The sequence below is a fragment of the Aethalodelphis obliquidens genome, unplaced genomic scaffold (genome assembly GCF_003676395.1).
Source record: "Aethalodelphis obliquidens isolate GAN/ISIS:26980383/991018 unplaced genomic scaffold, ASM367639v1 scaffold50, whole genome shotgun sequence".
In the NCBI taxonomy this organism is placed as follows: domain Eukaryota; kingdom Metazoa; phylum Chordata; class Mammalia; order Artiodactyla; family Delphinidae; genus Aethalodelphis; species Aethalodelphis obliquidens.
Genome location: NW_020837994.1, coordinates 1,137,305 through 1,153,227, shown reverse-complemented (window position 1 = coordinate 1,153,227; position 15,923 = coordinate 1,137,305). Strand labels below are relative to the sequence as shown.

At 42.1% G+C, this 15,923-nt stretch overlaps 1 protein-coding gene across 4 annotated transcripts in view; it reads left to right on the top strand.

Moving 5' to 3' along the window:
- The first annotated feature begins 12,055 nt into the window (after nt 1-12,055).
- RAB6A (RAB6A, member RAS oncogene family) overlaps nt 12,056-15,923 on the top strand; it is a 74,987-nt gene continuing 71,119 nt past the window's right edge. Inside the window, exon 1 of one of the 4 annotated variants that reach the window (XM_027083342.1) lies at nt 12,056-12,598. In XM_027083342.1, the coding sequence (XP_026939143.1) occupies nt 12,529-12,598 (70 nt within the window). In that variant the 5' untranslated portion in view covers nt 12,056-12,528. The remainder of the gene's footprint in view (nt 12,599-15,923) is intronic. The other 3 variants (XM_027083341.1, XM_027083340.1, XM_027083343.1) reach the window with 3 other exon arrangements.

Below are 15,923 nucleotides of genomic sequence, written 5' to 3'. Positions count from 1 at the left end.
TTGTGGCCTCTCCCGTTGTGGAGCACAGGCTCCGGACACGCAGGCTCAGCGACCATGGCTCACGGGCCCAGCCCCTCTGCGGCATGTGGGATCTTCCCGGACCGGGGCACAAACCCATGTCCGCTGCATCGACAGGCGGACTCTCAACCACTGAGCCACCAGGGAAGCCCCATAATCTTTATTTTTGACAAATTCCTCAGATTGATTTTGACTGTAGGTGTAATGAGACTCTCTATTGGAGAACATTGTGGAGTGGAGAGTGTGACAATTTTGTCTTTCTTTGGACTGTGGTGCCATGCTGAAATGGGCCTGTGGTAGGAGTATAAAGGCATATATTCATTCAGGTTATCTTAATAGTGGTAACGGTGAAAATGGAGCTAATTGTAACAGAGAGATTTTAAAGAGATAACTTTCACAGGGTTTGGTGACTGATTACATATGAATGATACAGAAGAAGAAAAGGTCAAGGGTAACAGTAAATATCCTGATTTAAGTGATTCCCATCTCTTGCTGGCTCTATGACTGATTCCCTTATTCCCTATACTTTAAATGAAGACAATAATATCTACTTCATAGCATTATTATGAAGTATAAATAAATTAGGGTGTTTAATAAATACTCAAAAATATTTAGTTTTCTAAAAGAAGTTTAATAACAATAGAAGGTAGCATATGGTTAAGGCTTAATGAAGGACTGGTGCAAACTATAAGAATTAAAGGAGTCATGGAGGAGGAAAGATCATTGTGATCTGGCATGAAGCATCTCAGTACTTTAAAAAATTCAATTACATTTTTAAATTTTGAGGGTTTTTTAGATTTTTTAAACATTTTATTTATTTATTTATTTTTGGCTGTGTTGGGTCTTTGTTGCTGCGCGGGCTCTTCTAGTTGTGGCGAGCGGGGGCTACTCTTCATTGTGGTGCACGGGTTTCTCATTGTGGTGGCTTCTCTTGCTGCGGAGCATGGGCTCTAGGCATGCAGGCTTCAGTAGTTGTGGCACATGGGCTCAGTAGTTGTGGTTCGCGGGCTCTGAGGTGCAGGCTCAGTAGTTGTGGTGCACGGGCTTAGGTGCTCTGCGGCATGTGGGATCTTCCCCCACCAGGGCTCGAACCTGTGTCCCCTGCATTGGCAGGTGGATTCTTAACCACTGCGCTACCAGGCCTAGATTTATTTTTTATTGAGGGAACATTGGTTTATAACATTATATAAATTTCAAATCCAAAAAAGAAGGAACGAGGAAATCCAAAAAAGAGGGGATATATGTATACATATAGCTGATTCACTTTGCTGTACAGTAGAAACTAACACAATGGTTGTAAAACAACTATACTCCAATAAAAATTTAAAAATAAATAAATAAATTTCAAGTGTACAGCATTACATTTCTATATCTGTATACCTCACAGCATGCTCAGAGCACTTCCTTCTGTCACCATAGAAGGTGATTCCCTTTATCCATTTTGCCCTCTGCCCCTTCCCTTTTGGTAACCCCTACTCTGTTCTCTATATCTATGACTTTGTTTTTGTCTGCTTTGGTTTGTTCGTTTATTTTGTTTTGAGTTTTTAAAAAATATTTTATATATGAATGAAATCATACAGTATTTGTCTTTCTCCATGTGACTTATATCACTTAGCATAATACCCTCAAGGTCCATCCATGTTGTCACAAATGGCAAGATTTCATCTTTTTTATGGTTGAGTAGTATTCATATATATACATATATATGAATATATATATCTATCTTACATCTTCTTTATCCATTCATCCATTGATGGGCACTTAGCTTGTTTCCATACCTTGGCTATTGTAAATAATGCTGCAATGAACAAAGAGGTGCATATATCTTTTTGAATTAGTGTTTTCATGTTCTTTGGATAAATACCCAGAGGTGGGATAGTTGGATCATATGGTAGTTGTATTCTTAATTTTTTGAGGAATCTCCATACTGTTTTCCACAGTAGCTGCACCAATTTACATTACTCCCAACTGTGCACAAGGGTTCCCATTTCTCCACATCCTCACCAACACTTGCTATATCTTGCCTTTTTGATAATAGTCATTCTAACAGTTGTGAGGTGATATCTCATTGTAGTTTTCATTTGCATTTCCCTAATAATTAGTACTGTTGAACATCTTTTCCCGTGCCAGTTGGCCATCTGTTTGTCTTCTCTGGAAAAATGTGTATTCAGCTCCTCTGCCCATTTTTAAATTGGGTTGCTTGTTTTTTTTTTTGTTGAATTGTATAAGTTCTTTATATATTTTGGATATAAACCCCTTATCGAATATTTCATTTGCAAATATCTTCTCCTATTCAGTAGGTTGTCATTTTGTGTTTGTTTTGTTTTGTTTTGGCTGAGTTGGGTCGTCGTTGCTGCATGCAGGCTTTCTCTAGTTGCAGCAAGCGGGGACTACTCTTTGTTGCGGTGCATGGGCTTCTCATTGTGGTGGCTTCTCTTGTTGCAGAACACAGGCTCTAGGTGTGCAGATTTCAGTAGTTGCAGCATGCGGGATCAGTAGTTGCATCACATGGGCACTAGAGTGTGTGGGCTTCTGTAGTTGCAGCACACGGGCTCAGTAGTTGTGGCTTGCGGGCTCTAGAGTACAGGCTTAGTAGTTGTGGCGCACGGGCTTAGTTGCTCTGCGGCATGTGGGATCTTCCTGGACCAGGGATTGAACCTGTGTCCCCTGCATTAGCAGGCAGATTCTTAACCACTGCGCCACCAGGGAAGTCCCTGTCATTTTGTTTTGTTGATAGTTTCTTTTGCTTTGCAGAAGCTTTTTAGTTTGATGTAGTCCCATTTGTTTATTTTTTTGTTTCCCTTGCCTGAGTAGACTCATCTAGAAAGATATTGCTAAGACAAATGTCAAAGAAAGTACTACCTATGTTTTCTTCTAGGATTTTTATTGTTTCAGGCCTTACATTCAAGTCTTTAATCCATTTTGAGTTGATTTTTGTGTATGGTGTGGGATAGTGGCCTAGTTTCATTTTTTTGCATGTGACTGTCCAGTTTTCCCAACACCATTTATAAAATTCAATTACGTTTAATTCAAGTGTATATATGCATAGTTTTAAAAAGTCTAATAGTGCTAAAATGCTATTTTTCATTTGCCTAGCTTTTTTGCACTTGTTGGCAAGTTTTCCTTCAACTCCATTTTCTGTATGGTTAAATTTAACTACATCCTTCTGCTCTGTCTGGGTTGGTTACTCTCTAGATTTTTTTGCTTTTCCTAGGAATACCTTTTACTTCTTTCCTGTGTAAGATCTACTATTTCTAGATCTATAACTTCCTTTTCTTTGGTTTAACTCCTTGTTTGGCTTCTTCAATAGCTTTTTGGAAAAGAGTGAATCTTTGAGACCTTGTATATCTGGAAATATTTTACTCTACCTGCACATTTAAATGATAGTTTGCCTGGGAATAGACTTCTAGTTTGAAAATCTTTTCACTTAGAAGTTTCTTTGTTTTTTTCCCCAATTTCCAATGTTATTATTGAGAACATTGATGCCATTTAATTTATTTTATATTTTTGACCGTGCCACGTGTTAGTTGCATCATGTGGGATCTTCGTTGAGGCATGCAGTTTTCTCTCTCTAGCTGTGTTTCAAGGACTCCAGAGCACGTGGGCTCTGTAGTTTGCAGCACGTGGGCTCTCTACTTGAGGTGCCCAAGCTCAGCAGTTGTGGCACGCAGGTTTAGTTACCCCGAGGCATGGGGGATCCCAGTTCCCCAACCAGGGATCAAACCCTCATCCCCTGCATGGGAAGACGGACTCTTCACCACTGGACCACCAGGGAAGTCTCCCTTTTCTGTTTTTTAATCCTTTTGATATGTCCTGTTTTAATTTCTGGGAACTTTTAAGATCTTCTTTTGTCTCTGATGTGGAATTTCATGATGATGTGAACTGAAAGGATTTTCTTTTATTTTTGCTGGGCCTCTGATATACACTTTCTTCTTCTTTTTTTTTTTTTTACAATGGAATCTATGATTTTTTAATTAATTAATTTAATTTATTTATGTTTGGCTGCACAGGGTCTTTGTTGCTGCACGTGGGCTTTCTCTAGTTGCAGCGAGTGGGAGCTACTCTTCATTGAGGTGTGTGGGCTTCTCACTGTGGTGGCTTCTCTTGTTGCGGAGCATGGACTCTAGACGCGCGGGCTTCAGTAGTTGTGGCTCGCAGGCTCAGTAGGTGTGCCTCGCGGGCTCTAGAGCACAGGCTCTGTAGTTGTGGTGCACGAGCTTAGTTGTTCTGCGGCATGTGGCATCTCCCTGGACCAGGGCTTGAACCCGTGTCCCCTGCATTGGCAGGTGGATTCTTAACCACTGAGCCACCAGGGAAGTCATGACATACACTTTCAATTTGGAAACTCATGTCTCCTAGGTGTGGGAACTTATTTTATATAATTTATTTTATAATAATCTCTGCATTAAAGTTTTCTTCGTTCTCTCTCCATATAATTTCTATTATTTGCATGCTGAGTCTCCTGGATTAATCTTAGATACTCCTCAAATTATCTAGTGTTCATCTCTTAGCTTTTTGCTATGCTTTCTGGAATATTTCCTTAATGTTGTCTTTCAATTATTTTATTTTATTTTTAAACTTTGGCTATCATAATTTTAATTTCCAAGAAAACCTGTTTTGAAACAGTGTTCCTTTTTTAAAAATAGGATCTTGCTCTTCCTTCAAAAATGCAATAGTGGGACTTCCCTGGTGGCACAGTGGTTAAGAATCCGCCTGCCAATGCAGGGGACACAAGTTCAAGCCCTGGTCCAGGAAGATCCCACATGCTGTGGAGCAACTAAGCCCATGTGCCACAACTACTGAGCCTGTGCTCTAGAGCCTACAAGCCACAGCTACTGAAGCCCGCGTGCCTAGAACCCATGCCCCACACCAAGAGAAGCCACTGTAATGAGAAGCCCACACACCACAACAAAGAGTAGCCCCTGCTCTCCCCAACTAAAGAAAGCCTGCATGCATCATCAAAGATCTAATGCAGCCAAAAATAAATAAATAAATAAATGAAATGAAAAATGCAATAGCTTTTATCATAGACTTTCTTTCCTTTCTATCTATCTATCTTTCTTTCTTTTTGCTGGCTTGTTTGTTTTATTTTTCTTTATTTCATATTGGAGATTTTATCAAATATATGGTAAACTTTTACAGTTTGTTCAGATTTAAGAGAAGCATCAAAGTAATTGGAAGCTCAATGTGAGGGGTAGAATTTCTTGATTAGAAGTGTTCATTGTAGATGATTTGGTGGTGAACTGGCTTTTTTATTGAAGTTACCTCTATATTCAGAACTTACAGGTCCTTTCTCTGGGATGTTTCAGCTTATATACAGAAGGATCTTTCCATCTCTTTTTCAGTCTTATAAGATGCTGCCAGTGTTATGAAAGGTGCTTGGAGAGAGATCATTGGTTATCAATCCCCGTATCTTCTGACAGCACCTCACCCTAGTAGTCTACTATGCCTGGTTTATGAGCCTAGAGCCTCTTATGTGCCATTCCTCCATAGATGGGGATAGGTTTATAACTACTGTTTATATCGTCTTTGATACAATTCCCTTGTTTTGGGCCCCGTTTCTCTTCCCTACCTTCTGTGGTACCTGGTATTTCACATTCCTGATCCTTTCTGGGGTTCAGCTTGGCTGATTGACTTGCTTCTTGTTGCTTTCCCCTTCAGTAAGCACTTTCTATCCTCTGTTTAGTCAGTTACCGTTGCTCTTTCTTTGTCTCCCAACTTAAAATATTATGGGTCTGGGTTAGAGATGTCACAGCCAGAGTTTGTGTTTTTACGTTTTCTTCTTGTTTTGGAACAATTTCAGAAAAGGAAGGAGGCAGAAACTCCTTTAATCTACCATCCTAAAACTGGAAGTTTGTTCAATTTTTCGGAATGGTGTTGCAGCTTATTATCTCACTGGATAGTTTCAGCTATAAGCTACCATAATGATTTCGATATCTTTTGATTTTTATTTAAAATTCAAAAATCTGAAGAAATGTTCACTAATAGATGGTTTCTCTTAGCATCTTAGGCAAGTTACAATTTGGCCGTACAGTCTGTTGGCATTTCAGTGCAAACAGTATTGGTCTCATTTTTCTTTCCTAAGATGCTCCGTTCTTTACATAAACAGCAGTAGAAGCAGTTGTTCTCTTCTATTGTGAGAGAAATTATCTCTTAGTAGCAAGTGGAGTGATTCATTCTCCGGCACATCTTAGAGGAGACTTTATTATTTGTGGGGGTTAGAGTGTGGGGAGAGGAGAGTTCCAGCAATGTGTCAGATATTACACATTCTGGACCTACATAAAAAGAAGCAACCTCGGGGCTTCCCTGGGGCTTCCCTGGTGGCGCAATGGTTGAGAGTCCGCCTGCCGATGCAGGGGACATGGGTTCGTGCCCTGGTCCGGGAAGATCCCACATGCCGCGGAGCGGCTAGGCTCGTGAGCCATGGCCACTGAACCTGCGCGTCCGGAGCCTGTGCTCCGCAACGGGAGAGGCCACAACAGTGAGAGGCCCGCGTACTGAAAAAATAAAAATAAAAAAGATAAAAAAAGAAGCAACCTCTTCTCCCACTGCAATTTCAAAACCTAGAAGTAACACCTCACATCTAAGGCTCTGAGAAATCACATTATTCATAACAAGGACCATGATTCACATGAATGGAACAAAATGGAATTATCAAAAATAGATTTCGTAGATCACTCTGCAGCAAAAATATCTTGTAACATAGCTTATAAATTGGCCATAAACATAGGTAGAACAATTCCATTGAAGTTCTAACTGCCTTCTCCTCCACCTTGACTGAATAACATTTATACTTATACCATGGCACACCCTTGAATGTCAAGGTATTTGGAAAACAGGTTTTGACATGAGGCCTCCTATGTCTTTTTATTTTTTTTAATTGTAGTCCTTTTGAAATGAGACTTGCTTAAACATACCTTGTGTTAATTGTGCTTATTTAACTGGTCACCTTGAATTATTGGGCATTTGTCATTTTTATGCTTTGTATATTGACCCACTATTATTTTTAGTAGCAATGATTCTAATAACTTGTGGAGTAGGTTAGAAGGGCTTCACATTTGATGGAATTTGAATTCCTGCCAGAGCTATTATTTGTTTCAAATATGAGCAATATGATTTCAGTCCTTTTACCTGGGCAGTTTTTCTCCTTTTATTGATTTCCTGCCTCTCCAAGAGTAATAAATCCTTTTTAGGGGGTAGTAAACAGAAAAAGACATTACAGTTTGGTAACCACTACTGTATTTTATATATGTATACACATATATATATACACACATACACACATGTATGTACACACACACACACACACACACACAAGCACACACACACAGTATTGAGTGCCTAATGTTCAAGGAGTTGTGTGAGGTGTTTTAAGGGATCTAAAGATGAGAATGTCAGATGCTTTCAGCTGCAAGTAACAATGACAAAGACATATTATGAAGACATTAATACATATAAAGACATTTATTATTTTGCTAAAAAAAATCCAGAGGAAGTCCAGTTCCAAGGTTGGTACAGTGGCCCAATGATGCCTTTTAGCTTTTTGCTTAGCCATCATCAGTGGTTGGCTTTTTTCTTCAGGATTATATATTAATGTTCACAAGATGTCTTTGCCCTAGATATCATGTCCTTATATAACCATATCCAATGGCAGAAAAATGGCAGTTTTTCCTCATCTATCTGTTCTCATCAAGGAAGAAAATTTATCTCAGAAGTCTCTGGCACATTTCCTTTGTATCCCACTGGCTCAGATCAAGTTAGGTGCCTATAGCTTAGCTGAAGGGAAGCTGGAAAAGTATCTGTCATTTCCAATATATATTGTGGAAATGTGTGTGTGCGTGTGTTTGTTGTTGGATAGGCAACAAATACTGTCTGTCATCAGGGAGTAAGATGAAATCTCAGTCCTCCCTCAAGAAGTTTTTTGTCTCTGGGGCAGAAAGTCAAGCTGTAATTATATTACAATTTCTGTGTGCTAGATTCCTGCTCATACTCATGGGCTTCAAATTAACAATCCCTTTTTTTTTTTTTTTTTTTTGAGGTATGCGGGCCTCAGCGGCCATGGCTTATTGGCCCAGCCGCTCTGCAGCATGTGGGATCTTCCCGGACCGGGGCACAAACCCGTGTCCCCTGCATCGGCAGGCTGACTCTTAACCACTGCGCCACCAGGGGAGCCCCAACAATCCCTTTTAAACTGATCAGAAAAACAGCTCTAGGTACTTCCCTTTGGAGCTGCCAAAGCTGTCCTCTCCCATTGTCCCCAGTTTTTGGTTATGAGATCTGATCTGGGCATCTTTTTCATAAGTGTCGTAAAGGAATGCAGTATCAATTTACATCACATGATTTTAAGTGATGTTCTCTTTCTCCAAAACGCTCTTGCCCTTCCATCTCCACATGCCCAAATCCCATTCACCTTTTGAAGAAAACTAAAAATAATCTCTCTCATTTATTTCATTTATTCAGCAAATATCTGTTACATGCTTGCTGTGGAGCAAGCACTCTGCAAGTGCTGGGAATACAAGACATGAGTTTTGACCTCATGAAGCTTATAGTCAGGTGGGGAAGACTGACAAATAACAAAAACAATTAAGTGATGGGGAAGAATAGGGTACAATGGGAAGACAGGCAGGAGTACTTACACTCTGTTGGAATTCGAGCAGACAGAGAGGTCTTTTTGAGGACTTTTAAAAGATGATACCTAAAGAATGAGTAGGAATGGGGACAAGGGAGGGAAGTGCACAGGTTCAAGATTAAGAGAAATCATTCAAGTGGAAGTGCTGGTGAAAGCACCCTTGAAAAAGGCCTCTTTAATTCCTCCTTCTCCCAAGTAATTTCTCCGTTTGATGAACCCCACAGCACATATGTAACTTTTAGACCATAAGATCTCTAAAGATAAAACATATGACTTACACAGAGCACTTGATAAATATGATTTTGGCTTCAGAGGAGAATGAGGCATTATATGTGTCAACGCAAAATGCTAAGTTAAAACATTAAAAACATCTGAGGTAAGAGGTGGATTATATCATATCGCTCTTCAAAATGATAGGAATAGCCTCACCTACCTAGGTGATTACAGAGACCAAAGCAGCAGGGAAGAATTGGTTCATAAAGTTCTGGAGGAAGTACAAAGTAATTATAGTTCCAATCCTCAGATGTTACTTTAAAGGCTATTTCAGGAAACATAATGAAAACCTGGTACCCATCAGAAAGAAAAAATAGCCACTCATTTTTGTTTGCAGAGCTTTTCTTCTTAAATATTGCCTTGGTATTGGCTGTTCTTTGTGTGTACTAGGGTTTTGGGTTACTGGTGGGGCGAGCCTTATCAGACCTGACAAGTTACTTTTAAAATCAAGTATTAAAAAAGAAAAAATCAAACATCCATGTCACAACTCAGGTCTCTACTGTTTCATTTAGATGCATGATCTAAAATCTTTCTGCTGCTTGGCTGAGAGGAGCTAGAAGTTAGTAAATTTTAATAGAGAAGTAGATTTGGGGGTATAGCTGTTGTCTTGATAGGCCAGAATAAATGAAAATTTAAGAATCTCTTTTCCTCCCCTTAATTTATTCTAGTTCATTCAGCAATTCATCCTTGGGTTTGAGAAGGCACTTGTTTGATCCTGCCATTTCTACAGCTAAGTAAACAATAACCCTCAAATAATGAGAAAATGTACATAAGTGTGTTTTGTGAATGGTAAGGCTCTATACACAATTTTAAGGACTTACTTTTTATTATTAACTTGGAACTATTTTTGATACCAGTTTTTAAAAGCGTCCTTTTCAAGGCCAAGGATTACTTTTTCGAATGCTGTCCTATCGTATGGTGAGTTGTGGCTGAAGTATGGTAACGTGTGGATTACAAATTCTCTAATTTGATAATTCTTAACCTTTATTTACCTTTTATTAATAGATCTTATTTTATAAAAGTTTTAGATTTACAGAAAAATTGAGCAGACAGTACAGAAAGTCCACATATACTTCTCCCCATCCCCAGTTTCCTCTATTAATATCTTACATTAGTACGATACATTTGTTACAATTAATGTACCAATATTGATACATTGTAATTAACTAAAGTCCATATTTATTCAGATTTCCTTAGTTTTTGCCTAATGTCCTTTTTCTGTTCCAGGATCCCATTCACCTTTAAACTTACCAGTTTAGTTATGTTAGTTATATCCACATTACACCTAGTTGTCATGTATTCCTGAGCTCCTCTTGAGTGTGACATTAACCTTCATTTTTTGGGTCATGAACTGGGTTGAAAATCTGATGAAAGCTATGGATTCTCTCCACAGAAAGATACACATGCTGCAGATGTCTGATTTAAGGGAGGCTCCCCCACAGCAGATTCAGAAGCCCTGCTTTAGAGGGAATGGGTGATCTTTTTTTTAAAATTAGTTTTTATTGGAGTATAGTTGAGTTACAATGTTGTGTTAGTTTCTGCTGTACAGCAAAGTGAATCAGTTATACATATACATATATCCACTTTTTTAGATTCTTTTCTCATATAGGTCATTACAGAGTATTGAGTAGAGTTCCCTGTGCTATACAATAGGTTCTTATTAGTTATCTATTTTATATATAGTAGTCTGTACATGCCAATCCCAATCTAACAATTTAATCCTCCCCTCCCATAAACCATGTTTGTTTTCTACATCTGTAGAAAGGTGATCTTTTTATTTTATTTTTTAATATATTTATTTTTGGCTGCATTGGGTCTTCGTTGCTGCACGTGGGCTTTCTCTAATTGTGGCGAGCAGGGGATAGATACCCTTCGTTGCAGTGCGCGGGCTTCTCATTTTGGTGGCTTCTCTTTGTTGTGGAGCACGGGCTCCAGGTGCGCAGGCTTCAGTAGTTATGGCACATGGGCTTCAGTAGTTGTGGCTCACAGGCTCTAGAGCACAGGCTCAGTAGTTGTGGCACATGGGCTTAGTTGCTCCGCGGCATGTGGGATCTTCCCAGACCAGGGCTCGAACCCATGTCCCCTGCATTGGCAGGCAGATTCTTAACCACTACACCACCAGGGAAGTCCCCAGGTGATCTTTCAATGTCCACTTCCCCACATCAGGGCCATGCTCTACCTCTAATTTGTTGTGTGACCTTTTTGCAACCCCATTTTCCTACCTGGGCCTCAGTTTCACCACCTGTGAAATGAAGGGTTTAGTTTACCTGACGTCTAACTCCTTTTCTATCACAGTAGAAGGTGGGGGTCACTTAGAACTGTCCATATCTGAGGAACAAATGTTGGTAAGAGAAGACCAAAGCAGGTCAAGCCAGGGAAGTGGATGGGTTTATCAACGAGGAGGTTGTGGAGGTTCAATTGGGGGAAAAGACAAAACCTGGGTTCCACTTTATGGCTCTGCGAATTTTGTAAATCATTTCCTTCCTGTGACCTTTAGCTTTCTTGTCTACAAAAATGTGGAGGCCCTGCTTCTGTTACGAAACTCCTGGGAGCAACAGTACCTAGTAGGGTATCGTCTGAGGAATTATAAGAAAAAAGATGGAGAAGGTGGGTGCAGAGGTGAAGGGCGTATCTGAGGACTGTGAGGCAGAGCTGAGGGCTCAGGAAAGAGGAACCTTCTGTACACCTTAGGGCCTTCCGACTTCACCCACACTTGGGGTCAATTCCGCCTCCATTCTGGCCCCGTCTCCGCCCCAATGCCCTCCCCTCCCCTCAGGTTGCGACGAGTCACACTTCGCATGGCCGCCACGGTGAGACGCTTTCCACCGCAGGAGGGCAGCGCGCGCGCTCTGGCGCTGCCACCTCACTCGACAGCTCTGCCCGCCCTTAACCTCTTCCGATTGGCTCAGCCCGTAAGTGACATCAGTGCTCCTTATTCTACCCCGTCAGCTCCCCCAGGCTCCACCCCACCATCTCCCGGCTTCTCCCGACGCGAAGGGAAACGTAACCTCCCCACGTCTCCTCTGCCTGGGCGGAGCCGGGAAAGCAGGCTAAACCAGGAAGGCGCTGGCTGTGGCGCGCACGCGCGCGCACGCACGCACGCACACACGCACGCCGTGGCTGGCTGGGCGGCAGGCTCGCGCCCGGGCTCGCCCCGCGCCGCGCCGCGCCACAGGCTCGCGCACTCAGCAGGTTGGGCTGCGGTGGCTGCAGCTGTGGAGCTGGAACGCTACGTGTGAGAGGTCCCAGACACGTCTGCGGCTCCGGCTCCGCCACCCTCGCCTCAGTTTCGGTGCCGGGTGCTGAGAGGGGAACAGCTCTAGCCTCGGGACCCCCGAGCACACCCCTGGCTGCTTCCGACACCGCCCTCCTTCCTGTCTCAGCTGCGGGCCTCGCTCGGTGCTAGGCGACTCCGAGTAGAGGCGGCGGCGACGGCTGCCTGTCTGTGAGAGGAACCTTGTTCTCCAGCCTTGCTCCGCTGCCGGGCCCTGCAGGGGCCGAGAGAGCTCGGCGCCGACCCTTCCTCTATCCTCCCCGTGAACCGGTTGGAGCGGCGTCGGTCTGGGAGGTCTCTGGGCTGAGGCGGCGGCAGCTCCTCCGGCTCCATCATGTCCGCGGGCGGAGACTTCGGGAATCCGCTGAGGAAATTCAAGCTGGTGTTCCTGGGGGAGCAGAGCGGTGAGTGCGCGGCTCCCCCACTCCTGGCAGCTGGCAGTGGCTTCCCCGCACCGCCCCCAGTGCGGCCCTTCCGTCCGCGGAGGCTCCCTGCGGGCCTCGCGGTCGCGCTTCCTTCCACCCCCTAGCCCTTGAGCCTGTTTGCCGACCCCTGTTAGCCACGCATTCCTCTTCGCCATGATCCGTCGATCGGATTCTGACCCTTCCGCCCCCCACTCCACCCGCTCCTTTCCCCGCCGCCCGGCCCTCTCCCGTGGATCTGCCCTCCCCACTCCTCACCCCGCCCAGCCCCAGCCTCCTGTCCATCCCTTTCTTCCTCCGGTCTCCGTCGTCTCACCGACGCCAGCTCCCTTCCTTGAGCCCCACCCTTGTTCCTTGCTCTGATCCCAGTTGCTCAGCTCGATGAGGCCCACCTGGGAAGCCCCACTCCGGGGAACCGGCCCTCTTCAACCTTGCGCCGGGAGGGTGGGATCTGGGCGTTGTTTTCCCCAGAGGCTTGGCCCCGAGAAGCGCGGATCTTATGGAAGCGGGGGGGGGGGGAGTCCTAGGAAATTCTTGGATTGTTTTCACCTAGGTGGGGAATGGGTCTGGGTTATAGAGGATACATATCTGAATTGGAGGCGACTTGATGGAATGGTTGGGGAGTGAGGGAGTGGCGGCGGCAGTAGCGGTTTTTGCCCCTTGGGTTAGGCTGTGGCCTGTTGGAAAACCTCGTTTTCTTCTCTTGACTTTCATCCCTGGCGATTCTTTTGGCTGTGTTCATGCTTTTCCAATCTCTGCCAGATGCTATGTCATGATCGTTTTACTCGGAATTTTTCACATCTCACCTCTCCTTTTTCTGCTTCAACACGAAGCGCCGTGTCTGATTCTCCTCACGGCGGTGCAAACAGGAATTACTGGAGAAATGTTAATTCCATTTCTTCTTGAGTATTTTCCAATTATATATTCAAGATTCCTTAGGGAGAGAAGGCTTTAGAATAACGAACATCTTTGTTTTGTAGGGTTTCCTTTGCGGATAGGGAGTAACAGAGTAGAGAAGGGATAGATTCATCATCCAGTTATCTAAATTCGATTCGAATATGTAATACCATTTTGGCTAAATGATTCTTTTATGGTTAATATTCCATAGTATCTGATGAGTGAAATTATTATCTCAATTTACTTGGTCAGGCTCCTGCTGTCATTGTACTTTGTGTTGGGTATAAGCTTCTAATTTTCTGATGGTTGTCTCTAAAAATTACTTCTTGTGGTAATTCCAATTTTATGCTGTATTGTGCAAACTTCACACTCTGTAGTTTAGAGATTATCATCCTCCATTATTTTTCTCACACTTTTCCTATCTTTAAAATTGAGACATTGAGAGATTAGTTCCTCCCGAGTCATCAGACATTGAGTTACATGATAGGTGTTTTAGGTTAGGCTATAGAAGACATATATTTCTTTTGATTGGAAAGAAGATAACTGATATAAATTCAGAGCTCTTATTACTGCTCTGAACTATTTATACTAATTTGTGTGGCATTAAAGTAGGTTAATAATAGTTGCAAAATTGCTTCCAGTTAGACCTGATAAATTGTTTTTCTCCTTTCATACATAATCTTTTCTCCCTGCCCTCTTACCAAGTCTCTTTGCTTTTTTTTGCTATACAGATATAAACTTGTTTCTTCAAGTGACTTAGTAAGACCTATGAGATTGATCCCTCTCCAGGTATTTTATGACAGTTTCAGGACAGTGACATACATAAAATACAGCCTATTGGTCATTATTGATAAATAGGATCTAAAGTGCTTATTGTGCACTCAGGGATGTTAATGCCTGCCTTACATTGTGATGCAGAGCTATTTTGTTTGCATGAAAAATCCATTAATCTCTGTCCTAGGAAGTTTTTAGTATGAATAGAAATCATAATTTAAGTATCTGCAGGTTTCCTTTGAATTTCTTGGGTATTTATATTCTAATTCACATTGCAGAGTTTTATGGCTTCTCATTTCTTAGTTTCTTCAAGTCTTTACTAACTCCCCTTCCACCATAATTCCTGAAGCCATCTTAGATTTTTTTTTAAGTAGACTTGATTTTTTAGAACAGTTTTAGATTTACAGAAAAATTAAGACGATCATGCAGAGGTTTCCCATATAACCCCACCCAATATCCCATATTATTAACATATTAGTAAGGTACATTTGTTACCATTAATGAAACAATATTGATACATTATTTATTTATTTTTTTGATACATTATTAACTAAAGTCCATAGTTTACCCAGATTTCCGTAATTTTTATCTTTTTCTGTTTCAGCATTCAATTCAGGATACCACACTACATTTGTTTGTCCTGTCTCCTTAGGCTCCTCAGTTTTTTTTAGTATTGTGTTTACATGCTTTTTAACTCTGTGGAACTGTGAGCTTAATTATCTTTTGAGGCTACTACATTGCTAAGTAATACCATCCAGTAGCTTTGGAAAGACGGATCTCTGTTTTCACAGGCAGTGTCTGTAGTTTTCTTATGCATTAGCAAAGGTCTGTAGAGTCAATGTCATCTTTTTTTCTTTTTTTAAATTAATTTATTGATTTTTGGCTGAGTTGGCTCTTTGTTGCTGCGCGCGGGCTTTCTCTAGTTGTGGCGAGCAGGGGCTACTCTTCATTGCGGTGCGCAGGCTTCTCACTGCAGTGTCTTCTCTTGATGCGGAGCACTGGCTCTAGGTACGCGGACTTCAGTAGTTGTGGCTCATGGGCTGTAGAGCACAGGCTCAGTAGTTGTGGCGCATGGGCTTTGTTGCCCTTTGGCATGTGGGATCTTCCTGGACCAGGGCTTGAACCCGTGTGCCCTGCATTGGCAGGCGGATTCTTAACCACTGTGCCACCAGGGAAGCCCAGTCCATGTCATCTTGATTTAACTCTTAATGAATTTTTTATTTTTAGGTTTTAGAATTCTACAATTCAGCTTTCAAAAACTAATCTGTGGCAAAGCCTTGTTTGTTTCCTTAATGGCATTGACCACATTTCTAATTCTTACTTGTGTTTATGTTTGTCTGTTTCCCACAGCAGAATGCAGGTCCCATGAAGATTAAAAATTATTAATTTTTTTGTTCATTGTATCCCCAGTGCCTAGAATAGTGCCAGGCTTGTAGTGGATACTCAGAATGAATGATGATTGAATCTAATAGTAACCAAAGCTAGTAGTCATCTTTGTTACGGTGAAGTCTACATTTTTTCCTTGCACATTTAATAGTTTAACAGTAACTCTTTTTATTGGCCCCACATGCAGCTTGTGGGATCTTAGTTCCCCCACTAGGGATTGAACCTGGGCCCCGGCAGTGAAAGCACTGAG